The sequence below is a fragment of the Vigna angularis genome, chromosome 6, assembly GCF_016808095.1.
Source record: "Vigna angularis cultivar LongXiaoDou No.4 chromosome 6, ASM1680809v1, whole genome shotgun sequence".
In the NCBI taxonomy this organism is placed as follows: domain Eukaryota; kingdom Viridiplantae; phylum Streptophyta; class Magnoliopsida; order Fabales; family Fabaceae; genus Vigna; species Vigna angularis.
In genome coordinates this window covers 18,879,761-18,895,881 of record NC_068975.1, presented here as the reverse complement: position 1 = coordinate 18,895,881, position 16,121 = coordinate 18,879,761, and the positions used below count along the sequence as shown (strand labels likewise).

Genomic DNA, 16,121 nt, shown 5'->3' with positions numbered 1-16,121 from the left:
AATCACGTGTGCGCTCGAAGATTCTGGGAAAGATTTCATTTGGGTGGTGAGGAAAAACGATGACGGTGGAGGAGAGAAATTTTTGTAAGAGTTTGAGAAGAGAATGAAGGAAAGCAAGAAAGGTATCTAATATAGGGTTGGGCGTCGCAGTTGCTGATACTAGAGAATCCATCGATAAGAGGGAGCTTGAATGTGCAAGTTTTCCCTTTGGATTTTGCTCATCCAAAACATAGAAACAGAAACACATTGCTAGTTTATTTCTCTTGCGCAAATTGAAATATGAGAAAACGTCTAATCTCGATGGAGAGGCCTTGAGAGATATTGGACTTCGCTCCAATCTCGAATTCTATGAATTTGTGATTTGTTGCATCTTTAATCTCGAATCCAATTTGATTTTGCTAAACCCCAAATTGGTGGTACTTAATTTCATATTTTAGAAACTCTTTGGATTTCATGAACCCTAATTTCTTGATGAACCCTGAGCATCAATCGCTAGGGTTGAAGATGATGAAAGGTAAGGTTGAAGATGATGAATCCTATTTTGGGTTTAAATTCTCATAAACTTTTTTTTAATTATATATTCCACGTAACCTCCTATGAATGTGTCACGTCATTTAATGATTCCATCTCACACAAACACATCACCTGAAAGTTAACCTCGTTAACCCAATTTAACAGGAGGGAGCTTCAATTTTTCACTTTTAATAGAACTGTCAAAACGGGCCACCCGGCCTGACCCGGTCCGGTCCACCACGGGTTGGTCACTTAGTGAGTCAACCCAACCCGGCTCATTTATTAGCGAGCCAGAAAAATTCGAACCCGGCCCGACCCACCACGGGTTGGTGGGTAAACAGGTTGGCTCACTAGCTCACTTAATTACAATTTTTTTAAAATAAAAAAAATTACAAATTTTCTATAATTTAAATCTATACAAATTTCACTCCCAACATGGGTGTTTAATTAATTTTGAAAATAAGGAACTTAAATAATTTTTTCAAACAAAAACAAAATAATAAATATTTTTTTATAAAATTAAAATTAAATTTTAATAAAATAAAATTACGTAGGTGGGTTGGTAGGCTAACCTGACCCACCACGGGTTCAACCCGCATGAGCCGGGTTTAAATGAGCCGGGTTGAAATCTGACCCGCATAAAAGAAATACAATTTTTTCAAACCCAATCCAGCTCAAACCCGTGATGGGCCGGATTGACCCATGAGTTGTAACCCATTTTAACCGCTCTAACTTTTAGGTACTCAATTAGAAATAAAAATAAGAAAAGACTTATTTAAAAAAACCCAACAAAAATAGGGAATGTGGAAGTGGTTTAACCTTATTTATGTTTGATTTATTAGTACAAGTAAACTTTCAAACTATAAATACTTTGATATCTAAATTTCTATTCCTCCTAAAAATATAGAATTTGAAAAAAGTTTCTTAATTTCCTTGGGTAACAAATTGGAGATGAATAACAATTACTTCATAAATCCGGCTGACAGTGTATTGACAATGATTTTAGATGCTTCCATTATTGTTGTTAGCAACTCATTTAGTTGGTGAATCCATAGCGAAATTCTATAATCTTATTTATCCATATTATATAGTAATTAGGGAGGGATAAAAGGAAGTGTAATGAATTATACTATTAAAAATTGCATTGAACCAAAATTCATTTGCATGAATTAAACCGAACTAAAAATTAATTTAGACAAATTGATAAATTATTTTTTATTCTATCAAATTGCACTACACTAAATTATATTGGCCTATAATATGAATTGAATTGTTATGTACCTTAATTTGTTTCCGAACTATACTAATTTTAAACTAGCTTGAATCAAACTGTACTAACTTTAAACCAAATTACAATATTTTTGAATTAAAAAATAAAAAAAATAATATTTACCCACTTTATTCATAATATAGGTTCTTCCACCAATAACATAATTAAAAAGTTGAGACGAGTTAGGTCATACCAAAAATTGAGACAAGTCAAGTTAGAAAAAATATTGAAATATGTCAAAGTTTAAATTCGATCAAATTCAACTAGGACAAACATAGTCGAAACTCAGTCAAGTTAACCCCAACCTAAAATCAACCTAATTAAACCAAAAAAGCTATTTATGAAACTTAGTCAAATTGATCTCGATCAAAATTCAATTGAGTTAACTTCAATTGAATATCAGACGATTTTGGTCTAAACGACCATGATCGAAATTCGCTCAATGATTGAAAATGGATCAAATTTGATTTTATCGACCAAATACGTTACTTTTGTACATATTTCTTTTACACCTTTGTTATGTTGTTCAAAATTAAAACATTTAAAGGGTTGATAATTACTTAAATGTAATTTTCAACATTAAATACAATTTAATGAATTATTAAACTCTTTCATTGGTTGAAGACTTACTACAGTAAAACATGATTATTAAGGAAGTCGCTGATATATTCACTCGAGTATGTAGAAACGTGTAAGAATGAGCGAATGTATCACTAAAATAATTAATTATTAAGCTTTATTTTTGTGTTAGTTATTAAATTAAAAAATAGTTTTAAAAATGATTTAAAATGTAAATATCCGTAAATCAAAAAATAAAAAATGGATATTGTTTAATTCATATTTAATAGTTGACAAAATAAAAACACATTTCTTTTATAATATATAAAATGGTGTTGCATACATATAGCAAATTAAAGAATATAGTAAAAACCATCTCTAAAACAGGAAGTCTTTTGGTCTCTCACGTGAAGTGACCCCACTTTATCACAACACAGATAAATGTAGTGGCATAGGTAACAATGGGCCCTTTAACACGCCACGTGTAGTTTAGATGTGGCATTACGTTTTATATATTTATCCATCTTTAAATTATAAAATTATATTCATATAACTTTTTGTATAATTTTAGTCTAATTTAAATTAGAGTGTATTGGAGTGGTTTAAAGTAACCTAAAATTTGTGAAAATGAGTTTTAAATATTACTTTTAAGATTTAACTAATGATTTAGTTCTTTAATTTATTTGAATTATTTTAATTTTTTTTAGATTTAATTTAATCTTTTAATGTTGTGCAAGTAAAATTTCTTTTTATAACAAACTTGCATGGAAGATACATATTGTTCTTGGTATGGTCCCACCAACATGATCTGAGTTTCAGAATCTGAAGGATCCAACCCAGTGGTTCAGATCCATCTGGACCCCACTTCCCTGTTTTAATTTTTCTCACTGAGACACAACAAAAATTCAGTTTGTGCCATACATAGGTTGCAGACGTGTTCTTGTTATCAACTCCTAAATTTAGCACATTGCTGGCGGACCTTTTCTATTCTTAATGTTTATAATAATATGTAACAATGAAATGCAGATATTTTGTATATATTATGATTAAGAAATTCTTTTATGCTTGTTATGGCAGATATATCATAAGCATTTATTAAAAAAAATGAATAAATTTTAGGGTGTTTTAGTCAGTGAGAAGCAGTTATAGACTTCGAGAATTAAGCAAAATAATTTGCCTGGTATCTGTGGTTACGTAACAGCTGTGTGTGATGTTGAAAAGATGGGTATAAAGAAGGCCAAATATAGATTAGTCACCACAGTGAATGAGTCACATAACAGAGAGTGTTAGTGTCTAGTGTGCGAGTGTTGCTCACTGGACCTTTTCCAAAAGCATTCCTTTCCTCAGCTTGTGACGACACTGCTCTCTGAATGTCAGGTGAAGCTCTGAGATATGTAGAAGAGAAAAGGGTTGTTGAAAGATCTGTGCTTGAAGCACTTTCAGGTTGCTTATGTCCTTCTTTTGTGTTTGATGAGTATGAACCTTGCTACATTTTAAATATATGCTTTCTTTTCTTTTGTTTGATCGGATGAGGATTCTCTTGGATGAAAGACAGGAGAATCTACAATTTTTGTGTTTCTTTTGGCATTTGATTATTTCTCACCATATGTTTCTGCTTTTGATGGGTACAGCTTTTGTACTTTTTGGGAGCATTCGATTATTTCTCACTGTTCATATTCCAAATTAGGAAACAAATAATTTATGATCTATAATAGATTCACTGCTTACTAATATATTCATGGACTAGTTTGATACCTTTTGCTGGAAGAACGTACTTCTTGTTCTGAGGTTTTATCCCACTTTTTCTTATCTTCTTCTTACTCTAGGACTCGTTTATGTTTGATGTTTTTAAATTATGGCCATTGTTTCTCTTTGTCTATTTTCTCAGCAGTGTTTACTCATTTCTGTTGAGTGTTGTTTTAACTCCTTGCAGTGACTTCAAGCTATGGATATTTCAGAGTACACAGGTATAATTTTAGGTAAACTTCAGAAATTTGAGCCTGAGAACGCCTCAAAGATCTTAGGGTATCTCCTTGTCCAAGAACATGGGGAAGAAGAAATGGCGAAATTGGCTTCACTCCCTGACCATTTAATCGGTGAAGTGGCGTTCCAGACCAGAACCAAGCTTCCAAGGTCAGCTGCTAGATCAATCATTCCTCCAATTTCACCTCCCATGAACTGTCAACCAGGTTTTTCCCAGTTTTCAGTAATCTCCCCTACTTCAGTAATCACAGCTGACACCCCTACCACAGCGCCAAGCTTCCAGCTTCAATCTCCCTTCTGGGATCCTCAGTCTGTTAACAATGCCAATGCAGAATATATGGCACAGGGTTATTTGGATTCCATCTCTGAACTTCAAAAGCAAACTCCGTTCTTCACTCTGGAGAATCATATGGATGCTGTAAATTCTCGTGCTGTTGGGACTTCAGGCACTCCAAGTATTTCTAATGATTACTATGGCTTAGATGCTTTATCAGTTGGTAATTTGGGTGGAAAAGCTGGTAGAAGGTTCGACCATCCAGTCAAGACCTGTCACTACTTTAACAAAGGATTTTGTAAGCATGGAAATAGCTGTAGATACTATCATGGACTGGGCCCCCCTGATGCATTCCCTCACATGTATGGAAATGATAGTTTTAATGATGATCAGATGATTTCACCTGGGTCACTGGCACAACTAGAGTCTGAAATTGTTGAACTCCTGAAACTGAAAAAGGGTGGTTCTATATCAATTGCTTCCCTTCCAATGGCATACTTTGAGAAGTATAAGAAGGTGCTGCAGGCTGATGGCTACCTCACTGAGAGTCAGAGACATGGAAAATCTGGCTACAGTTTGACTAAGCTTCTTGCACGGTTGAAAAATAGCATCAGGCTAATTGACAGGTGAAGATTTGTACTTTCCCTTTGGATTCTTGTGTAGAAAATTTGTTGAATATTTCATGCTAGAATTTTCATTTTGTGATGGTTGATTACCAGGCCTCATGGGCAGCATTCGGTTGTTCTGGCTGAAGATGCTCCGAAGTTCAATGGAAAGGGAGATTATGGTAGATACATCAGTGCATCACGACAGATATACCTGACATTTCCAGCTGACAGCACTTTTAGCGAGGCTGATGTTTCAAACTACTTTAGGTGAATGAATGCTTCAAACTTCTATGTAGTTATTTTGTGTTGGAAGATTCAAATTGCTTTAACATATTCTTCTGTGTAGCACTTTTGGGAAAGTTGAAGATGTAAGGATTCCAAGCCAAGAAAGAAGGATGTTTGGATTTGTGACATTTGATGATCCTGAAACTGTAAAAGCAATTTTGGATAAGGGAAATCCCCATTATGTCTGCGAATCAAGGGTTCTTGTGAAACCTTACAAAGAGAAGCCAAAACTTATGCTGAGGTAAATTCCATGTTCTATCTCTGATACCTTGTTGTACCTTCCCGGTTTGGCATTGTAGTTCCTAATGCTAATTTCGCATTATAGTTTCACTAACATGTTAGCTTCAAGCACAAAGCTAAGCACGTGAAGTCGTGGTTGGTGGTGATTATTTGAAGTCTCAAAACTCACCTGTTCACTTTTTCTCTCTATATCCTTTCACTTTTACTCTCTAAATCCTTCATGATGAAGTAAAATGAGACATTGACAGATGTTAGTACCATCATTGTTTTTTTATGTTATCTTCAATTTGGATGCAGAAAGCAATCAGACAGAATTGAGCACCAGCACCATGCTTATTACTCAGCACACTACGTAGATGTTGACACTGAACCTACGCCAAGTGAGAACATGATATACTCTAGTTTGGAACCTAGATTTCATGTATCAGTTCAAAGTGATATATGTATATATTATGCACATGCTCTTTCTTTCACTCTGTTCCTTTTGTTTAAGAAGCATTTGCACTAATACTTAGTTTTCATAGTTCCAAGAGGTTGCAGTAACCCTCGATTACTCAGGAGCCTGATCATTGAACAGCAAGAGGAGGCTGCCTTTGAATTTCATAGAAGACGTTTTGCAGAGCTGCAGTTGGCCCAGAAATCTTTTACCACTTCACCCCATTTAGGCTTTAACACTGGCGTAGCAAAAGCTTCAAATGGTGTGCTGTGATATATTATTAACATGGATTGCATATTTTTCATGATCAGTTTCATTATACTTCTCTTTGCTTATCTTGTATTCATTTTCCCTTCTTGCAGATCTTTTCAATGTCCATTCTGCAGAATCTCAGAATCATGTTGTGAATGACAAATCCGGATATATGGATAACAATTACACTGCTGAGGACAGGTGTGAATCATGTTATGATACATAAAATATTTTCTTATGGAAAATAAAGGACTGGTATTGGTAACTGATAAAAATCATAGTTACATTAGAATCTCTTTAAACACTTGTTCCTTTTGCAAAGGGTTTAATCTCATTCTTCTTTGTTCCACTCATTCATAATGATAATGGTTTCCAAACATGTCTTATTTTCTGAGTTAATTTAGTTTGTCTAACTGAGTTTTTTTTGAAAAATATTTTATGCAGCAATCAAGGACTGAATCTCCCAGACAGCCCATTTTCATTTCCAGTAGATAGTGGAATTTCAGCAGTAATTTAGTTTCAGAAAGACATAGAAGACTGCATACAAGATTACAAGAGAAAGAAGAGAAATATAGAGAGTTAGTTTGACACATAATTGGGCCCTTCCATTGGTCTCTTTCCTCAACTGGCTCATCACAGTTTAGTCAAAGTTGCAAGTACATAAAAGCTGAGTTGGTGGAATTAACAATAACAACTTTTCAGAAGGTTATAGTTTTCCTTTTAAAGAATCACAGAAAGATTACGAGGATGTTTGGTTTCTACAACAGTATGAGTAACCAATTACGAGGAGAACAGTCAAATAATTTAATTTGTGTCACAAGTATTTGGTTTTTGGTTTTCTTTACCTGATCTTGATTCCATGTTATACATTGAGTAAATGCTCTCTGGATTTAGTAAGGGAAATAAATTACAAGTATTTGTTTCTTGATCCCAAAGAAATATTTGTTGTTTATTTAGTTATTATATATATATATATATATATATATACATATATATATATATATATATATTAATGGATTATTTTGTGATATAATTGATTATATCATAAAGTTTGTATTGCTTTGAAAAATATTTTAGTTTTCATTTTTGAAAAGCTATTATGTAATTAGTTAAATCTTTATTTTTGAAGTAAATAATTATTATTTGTTTGACTTAGTAAAACTTGATTTCAATATGTAGCAAAACTATTATATAAAAGAACATAGATTTAGTTGCAAATCCAACAAACATCTAATGAATAGAATTGCTTTTCAAACAAGAGAAATAGTTTTTTTTTGCTGCCCTTTTTTTTGTTTTCTATTTTTGCATCGCATCTCTATTTTCTTCTGTTTTCTGTTTTTTACACTACACCGCTAAGTCCTTTAGTTAGTATTCTTAGTTCAGTCTTTTTTGTTTAAAGTCGTTTTGCATTGGTGTATATAAACTTTTTCGTTTCTACTTTTTCTGTAATAAAATAACCATTTGCTTTTCTTGTTTTTCCTCGTGCTTGCGTCTATTTGTTTTTTCGTCCTCTCCTTCATTTTCATAGCCTTGATAAAATAATATCTTCACTAGAAAAATAGTAGGAACGATAACTTATTATCAAAAGTATAGTGCAGCTCTTATAATAATAAATTGATAGGTGATAATTTTATAATAAATTTTTAAACTTATTATCTTATATCTTAGAAGGACATGTTAAAGTTTGTTATTTCATTTAGGATTAAGTACTAATTAGTTAAGTTAGTTGTTTTCTCTTTTTTTTTTCTCTTTTTTCTAACCTATTTAAGGTTAGAGTTTTTTCCCTTTCAGAATGTAATACAGAAAATGACTACACTATTACAGTAATACAAAACATTAAAGTTTTCTCTTACCTTTATAGAAGACTTTACACCGATCAACTCTTCTACTTTCTTCTTGAAGACACGAATCTTCTTCTTTCTTCCTGAAGACACGAATGCACATCGCAAAGAGCTTCGTGTTTTTTCTCTCTAGATTCTAGAAGTCTTGCACACTTTCTCTCTTTGCTGTTTAACTACCTCGAGACAGTGTCCTTATCTTGAGATATTTTACCTCTTTTAGGCCTTACGTTTTGGGCCTTTGTTTAAGGCTTTTGGGCCTGTAGCTTAATATGGTATCAGAAGTATAACATGTTTCTTTATTGTTTCTTGGCAAAATGGACACCCCAGATCCCACCACTCAACCTTCAAGCCCATTTTATCTTCACCCTGGAGAAAATCCAGGTACTACTCTTATTTCCCAGATTCTCAAAGAGACTAACTACTCATCTAGGAGTAGAAATTTGAAACAGGCTCTTCTCTCCAAAAACAAGATCAAATTCATTGATGGCAGTATCAAGAAGCCACCAAGAACTGATCCTTTGTTTGATGCTTGGGAAAGATATGACACTATGGTTTTATCTTGGATCATCAATACCATTTCAACCCAGATTGCAGATAGTGTCATCTATGTTGACAATGCCAAAGATTTGTAGGAAGAACTTAAAGAAAGATTTTCTAAAGGAGACTATTTTAAGATTTCTGATTTACTACAAGATATACATTCCATTAAACAAGGAGAGCGCAATGTCAGCCAGTATTTCACCGACTTGAAAGAATTAGAATCTCTTAGACCCATACCTTGTTGCAGCTATCAAATCCCTTGTACTTGTGATTTGTCTAGAGTTACTCTCAAGTACCGAGAGATGGAGCACGTCATATGCTTCCTGAAAGGTTTAAATGACACTTACCAAACTGTTAGAACCCAGATCCTCTTGATGGAGCCTTTGCCCAACATCAACATAGTTTTTTCTCTCCTCATGCAGCAAGAACGTTAGGAAAGACCACATACTGGAGCAACTCCTCAAACTGACCCCTTCAAGATCCTGGCCAACACCACTGACAAATCCACTTGGAAGCCTCAAGGACGTGGCACTAGCTCACGTGGCCAAGGCAGAGGAAGAGGGAGAAATAACAATTATGGGAAACAATGTTCCCATTGTCACAAGATGAATCATACAGTTGATGAGTGTTATTCCAAACATGGTTACCTACCATGGTACAAAAAAACTGACAACAACAACACTCAAGAAAAGGGAGGACAAAATGAGTGGAGTTTTGCTAATGTCAACAAGGACGACTCTACCTCTACCCAGACATAGAATGTTCAACAAGGACATAACAGTAATTCTATGCAATCTTTTACCCCTGAACAGATGCAGAAACTACTAAAATGATAGAAGGCATTGACAATTCCTCACACAGTGTTAGCCAAGTGCAAAGAAACACTCTTGGAGACAACCCAAGTAATTTTTCATGGATTATAGACACTAGGGCCACTGATCATGTGACCCATGAAAGAAAACATTTTATTACCTTTCATAAAATTAAACCCATATCTGTTAGGCTTCCAAATAATTCTATAGTTACCGCCCAACATGGTGGAACCATTTAGTTTTCAAAGAATTTCATCATCTTTAATATTCTCTATATTCCAGCATTTTCCTTTAACCTAATATTTGTACAAAGTCTAACTAGGGACTTAAACTGCACTCTAACATTTTCTTCTAAGACTTGTCAGATACAAGACAACTCTACCTTGAAGAAGATTGGGCATGCTAATGTTTACAAATGCCTTTACTATCTACAATCTTTCCCTGTTTTTAGTTAGGAATAGGTTCCTAAATCTGTTTTTTCTTATAAGCAAGTTAATGATGATTTGTGGCATTATAGACTGGGTCACCCTGGCCACAAAATCATAAAACAAATCTGTAAGAATTCCTTATGTTCAAATGTCATCCAAAACTGTTTGTGACATTTGTCATTATGCTAAACAACATAAACTTCCTTTTTTTAAAAGCACTACTGCTTCTACTAACTGTTTTGAATTGATACATTGTGATATATAGGGTCCTATCTCTATCCCTTCTATTCATGGACATAAATACTTTCTCACAATTGTTGATGATTACACTAGACACACTTGGGCTTTCTTGATGCATAATAAAGGACAAACTAGAGAACTTTTGCAAAATTTTATTCTAAAGATTAAAAATCAATTTGACAAAATTGTTAAGACTATTAGATCTGACAATGATCTTGAATTTAATTGTGTTGCTATGTATGATTGTTATGGTATTGAACATAAAAAAAGTTGTGTTGAGACTCCCCAACAAAATTCTATTGTTGAACATAAACACCAACATATTCTAGATAAAACTCGTACTCTTCTTTTTCAATCCAATATACCTACTGCCACTTGGTCTTATGCTATATCTCATGCAATTTATTTGATAAATAGATTACCCATATTTGTTCTAAATGGTAAGACTCATTATGATTTAATGTATGACAATCCTCCCACCTATTTGAATTTAAAAACCTTTGGTTGCCTATGTTTTGCTTCCACTTTAGAGCACAACAAACATAAACTCGATTCTAGAGCCACAAAAGGTGTTTTCTTAGGATATAAAAATGGTGTTAAAGGATATGTTATACTGGATGTTAGTACTAGGGAGATATTTTTAAGCAGAAATGTTATTTTTATGAAAATATTTTTCTCTACAAGGATGCGCAAGGTAATCAGACCAGCCATGATGCGAAAGAGATTGACAATGTTCTACTTAATGATTTTTGGTATGGTCAAAACTGTGATGAAGTTCAGAATTTTGAGGAGAATAGAGATACAAAACAGAGGTTTGATGACAATGAAGATATTATCATTGAGACTAGTACTGATCACACTAATGATAGAGAAGATCACAATTCCAGAAAATCTACTAGAGTTAAAAGGGTCCTTGGATACCTAAATGACTACATACACCAGGTTAATCATTCCTCAACCAATTATCTTCATGCAAAAAATAGCTACAAGACTCCCTATCCTATTTCCAATGTTCTGTCTTGTAACTCTCTATCGGAAAAACATCTAAAGTACACCTTGCCATATCTGCCAACATTGAGCCTAAATCCTATAATGAGGCAAAAGACAACAGTGAATGGGTCATGGCCATGTGATAACGGTTGAAAATACTATTATCTGTGATGTAATTTTGACACTAAATGCACCCTTTTCTGCTTAGAAACTTGCTTAGAATCATGTTTTTCTGTTAAGTTGTGTGAATAAGAGAGTTGAGGTTGAATTTGATGGTTTTATGACTAATTTATCTTGTTTTAGCAGGGAATGAGATAATATGGAAAGCAGAGATGAAGTGCCAAGGAGATGAAGCTCAGAAAGGCCTGGAAAAGCCACAGAAGGAAGGAATGCTCGAAGCTTGGGCGCCTTTTTTGGAGCATTAAGCGCAGAAGAGTGCCGCTCACCGCCCGAGCACCCCTTTTGGGGTGCTTGAGCGTCAGAAGCACGAATCTTGGACGCCCTTTTTGGAGGCTTAAGCGCAGAAGAGTGTCGCTCACCGCCCGGGTGCCCATTTTGAGGCGCTTGAGCGTTAGAAGCACGAAGCTTGGGCGCTCCTTTCTGAGGCTTAAGCGTCAGGAACCACCGCTCACCGCCCGAGCGCCCTAAGTGGGGCGCTTGAGCGCCAGCGACACGGGCCTGGGCCTTGTTTATGTTCTGTTTTCGCTCTATTTAAAGGACCTAGACGTCCTATGTTTTGTATCTTTGGCTTGAGGAGCGCAACAACACACTCTTTCACCCTTTGGAGGCGGATTTGGATGCGGGAGCTTCGATCTTCTACTTTTAGGGTTTTTCTATCTCATTCTTCTCCATTGTTCTTCTAGTTTCACCATGTCTATGGTGAACTAAACTCTATTTGTTGTTGGAGGATGATGTAACCTTGTGAACTCTCATGTATTTGAATTGATTCTTAATAATATATATTTTCTCATTAATTGGTCGAGTAATTCATTTGTGATTATTACATGCTTTTTTTAACTCATTCATAGCGTGATGTATGAATTGCATGAGTGCCGGGAGGTTCCTTGCAATTCAGGTTCTTGTTCAATTACTCATAAGAGTAGTATTTCTCAGGGATGAGGGTATGAGTCTTGGTCGTCTTAAAGCTCTTGATCTTCACATTTAATTACTAGGAATGCTAGGAATTGCATGAATTGGTGATTAAGGATAGGCTTATTTCACCGAGGGATCGGGTTTAAGTGATTTAGTGAGTGACGTTAACATTAATGCATAAAGAAGAATTCTTACATAAATGAGAGGGAACTTGGTGAAATCTAACCCCAACAACATATTCATCTCATATTCAAAACAACATTCGTTCATCACTGTGCTATTATGTTATTGATCAAACTGCATTCATATTTAATTTTTTGTCTTTGCATCTGAAACCAATGATCTCGTTTTCTTTAAGTCTTAATTAATCAAGTTATCACAGACTGTTTAGTGCCGAGAGTCCTTTGGGATACGATACTTGGTCTTACCATTTTATATTACTTGTGCGATTCGGTACACTTGCCGATTCATCAACAAGTTTTTGGCGCCGCTGCCGGGGATCAAAAATGTTGTTAACACCATGCAAAGAGAATTAAAAGCCTTAAAGGACAATGACACTTGGTACTTAGCTCAACTTCCTCCTGGAAAAAATTTCATTGGTTGCAAATGGGTGTACAAGATCAAGCACAAAGCTGATGGCACCATAGAAAGATACAAAGCTCGGTTAGTTGCTAAAGGTTATACACAATAAGAAGGTATAGACTTTTTAGACACTTTTTCCCCTGTGGCTAAACTAACCACTGTTAGAATTATTCTTGCTATTTCTGCCTCAAGAAATTGGCATCTACATCAACTGGATGTTGATAACGTCTTTCTGCATGGAGACCTAATGAAGAGGTATATATGGAGCCACCACCAGGACTAAACATACATACAAAAGGTCAGGTTTGTAGGCTAACTAAATCCTTATATGGGCTAAAGCAGGCCATCAGACAATGGTTTGATAAACTATCATCCTTTCTTCTCTCTGTTGGTTACACTCAATCTAAATCTGATCATTCTCTCTTTATTCATAAAACATCCACAAATGTCACTGCTCTCCTTGTGTATGTAGATAATATTATTCTGGAAGGAGACTCTATTACCGAAATAGAACACATTAAAAGTCTTCTTCATCAATCCTTTTGTATAAAAAACCTAGGGGAGCTGAAATACTTTTTAGGCTTTGAAGTAGCTAGATCTAAGAGGGAGATACACCTATGCCAAAGGAAATATGCACTGGACATTATTGAAGAGACATGAATGCTAGGATGCAAGCCCCGCACTACCCCCTTTCTAAGTGACACCATCTCTTTGTATAAGACAGAGAATTACTTGGCCAATCCCAATTCCTATCGTAGACTTATAGGGAAGTTGCTTTACCTCACTAATACTAGACCTGATCTATGTTTTTCTGTTAATCTTCTCAGTCAATTTGTTCAAGCTCCTACTCATTATCACTATCGGACTTTGCAACATGTGTTAAGGTACATTAAGTCCAGCCCCTCATAAGGCCTTTTCTTTGCTGCTGATTCCCATATCCAAATAAAGGCATTTAGTGACTCGGACTAGGAAACTTGTCTTAACACTAGAAGATCCACTACTGGATTTTGTATCTTCCTCGGATCCTCTCTTATATCATGGAAGACTAAGAAGCATAACATTGTGTCCAAGTCTTCTACTGAAGCTGAATACCGTGCCCTGGCTGCCACAGTTTGTGAGATTCAATGGATCCACTATCTCCTACAAGATCTCAATGTTGAGACCACTACTACTGTTGCGCTTTACTATGACAATAAGTCTGCTAGACATATTGCTCACAATCAGAGCTTTCACGAAAGAACTAAACACATCGAACTAGACTGTCATGTTGTTCGCGAGAAGATTCAAGCAAATCTCCTTCGTCTCCTACCTATTCGCTCCAACAAACAACTTGCTGACATCTTCGCGAAGCTCCCTCATCGCGTGCGCTTCCAATTTATCATTCCTAAGCTTGGATTGATGAACATACATAATCCAGCTTAAGGGGAGGATATTGAAGTTTGTTATTTCAGTTAGGATTACTACTTTGCAGTAGTAATCGATTAAGTTAGTTGTTTCCCTTTTCCCCCTTTTTCCTAACCTATTTAAGGTTAGGGTTTTTTCCCTTTCAAAATGTAATACAGAAAATGACTACACTATTACAGTAATACAAAAGATTGAAGTTTTCTCTTACCTTTATAGAAGACTTTGCACCGATAATCTCTTCTTCGTTCTTCCTGAAGACACAAATCTTCTTCTTTCTTCCTAAAGACACGAATGCACACCGCAAAGAGCTTCGTGCTTTTTCTCTCTAGATTTTAGAAGTCTTGCACACTTTCTCTCTCTACTATGTGACTGCCTCAAGGCAGTATCCTTATCTTAGAGATATTTTATCTCTTTTAGGCCTTACGTTTTGGGCCTTTGTTTAAGGCTTTTGGACATGTAGCTTAATAGGACCAAATACAAAATCTTTAACACATACAAATTTGGGCGTTGCTCCCTCCACCCCCACATGCTTCTCCCTCCACCTCCCCAATTTTATATAATTCCAATTATGTCCTAAAGTTAAATTTTTTTACTTTTTTTATTTTAATATTTTAATTAATTTAAATTTACTTTTTTCTATTTACTGCCTACACCTACCAACCTTTCATTTCCATCTCTCACTTCTCACTTCCGTAACCTCTCTCTCACTTCTCACTTCCGTCTCCAACTTCTCCATTTTCTTTCTCCATTTCTTTCTCCACTTCTTCTTTGTTTTTCGTTTTTGTAGAAGACCGTTTGGTGTGGAGCAAGACTGGTGCGGAGGAATAGCGTGTGCGGAGGAACAGCGTGGAGGAGCGAGATCTGCGTCTAGGTTGGTTCTTTCACCGTGCTCTGTTTGTCGATTTTACTGTGCACGAAAGGCTAAAACGGATGTGGGACATCCGTTTGCCTTCGACGGATGTCCGACTTCCGTCGACGGATGTGGGATATCCGTTGAAGGCCAATCGGATATCCCACATCCGTTTTGGCTCTGCTGCATTTTTTTTACTTTTTTAATTGTTTTTAAATTATTATAACTGAAATATATATTTATATATTTGATATATTTATTGTTAAATGTTTTTAAATTTTCTTTGACTTAGATTATTATTTGAATATTTTATAAATTTTTTTATTTGTAGTTTGTAAATAAATTGATTAAGAATTAGATACGAAAACTTTTATATATTTAAATTATTTTTATTTCTTAAAATAAATATTATCAATTTAATTTATTTAATATTAGTAAATTTGTAACAAATTCATATTTTAACAAAATTCATATTTTAACAAAATTATTACGTTTAAAAACTAACCATATATAACATTTAAAATTATAAATTTAAATATAAATTACTATAAATAAAATAAACAAATAAAATAATAACGAAACGTAAAAGGAACACTGCCTCTGGACGGATGACATCCTTCAACGGATGTCAACATCCGTTTAAGGCGAAACGGATCCGTTTCGCCTTAAACGGATGTTGACATCCGTTGAAGGATGTCATCCGTCCAGAGGCAGTGTTCCTTTTACGTTTCATTTTTATTTTACTAACGTTTTGTGGCTCATGCAAGGATTATAGGCTTGGATATTAAAAGGATAATTGGAAGTATGGGAAGGGTTTAGGGTTTAGGATTATTGGAAGGATTATGACTACGTACCTGGAGAGGAACCACGACAAGGACACTACACCACAAACGCACTGCACCACGTACTGCACCGAGAACAAG

At 35.0% G+C, this 16,121-nt stretch overlaps 1 protein-coding gene across 4 annotated transcripts; it reads left to right on the top strand.

The window, feature by feature from the left end:
• Window positions 1-3,267: 3,267 nt before the first annotated feature.
• Window positions 3,268-7,352, top strand: LOC108341215 (zinc finger CCCH domain-containing protein 18). Of its 4 annotated transcripts, none has more exons than XM_052878749.1 (8): window positions 3,268-3,784; window positions 4,300-5,224; window positions 5,318-5,473; window positions 5,553-5,732; window positions 6,029-6,111; window positions 6,256-6,429; window positions 6,530-6,620; window positions 6,864-7,352. In XM_052878749.1, exons 1-8 carry the CDS (start codon window positions 3,712-3,714, stop codon window positions 6,934-6,936), a joined length of 1,755 nt encoding a protein of 584 aa, XP_052734709.1. In that variant the 5' UTR covers window positions 3,268-3,711; the 3' UTR covers window positions 6,937-7,352. The 4 variants fall into 4 exon arrangements, with proteins under 4 accessions (XP_052734709.1, XP_052734708.1, XP_017434383.1 ...); XM_052878748.1 differs by having other exon boundaries at window positions 6,029-6,174; XM_017578894.2 differs by having other exon boundaries at window positions 4,275-5,224; window positions 6,029-6,174.
• Window positions 7,353-16,121: the final 8,769 nt, after the last annotated feature.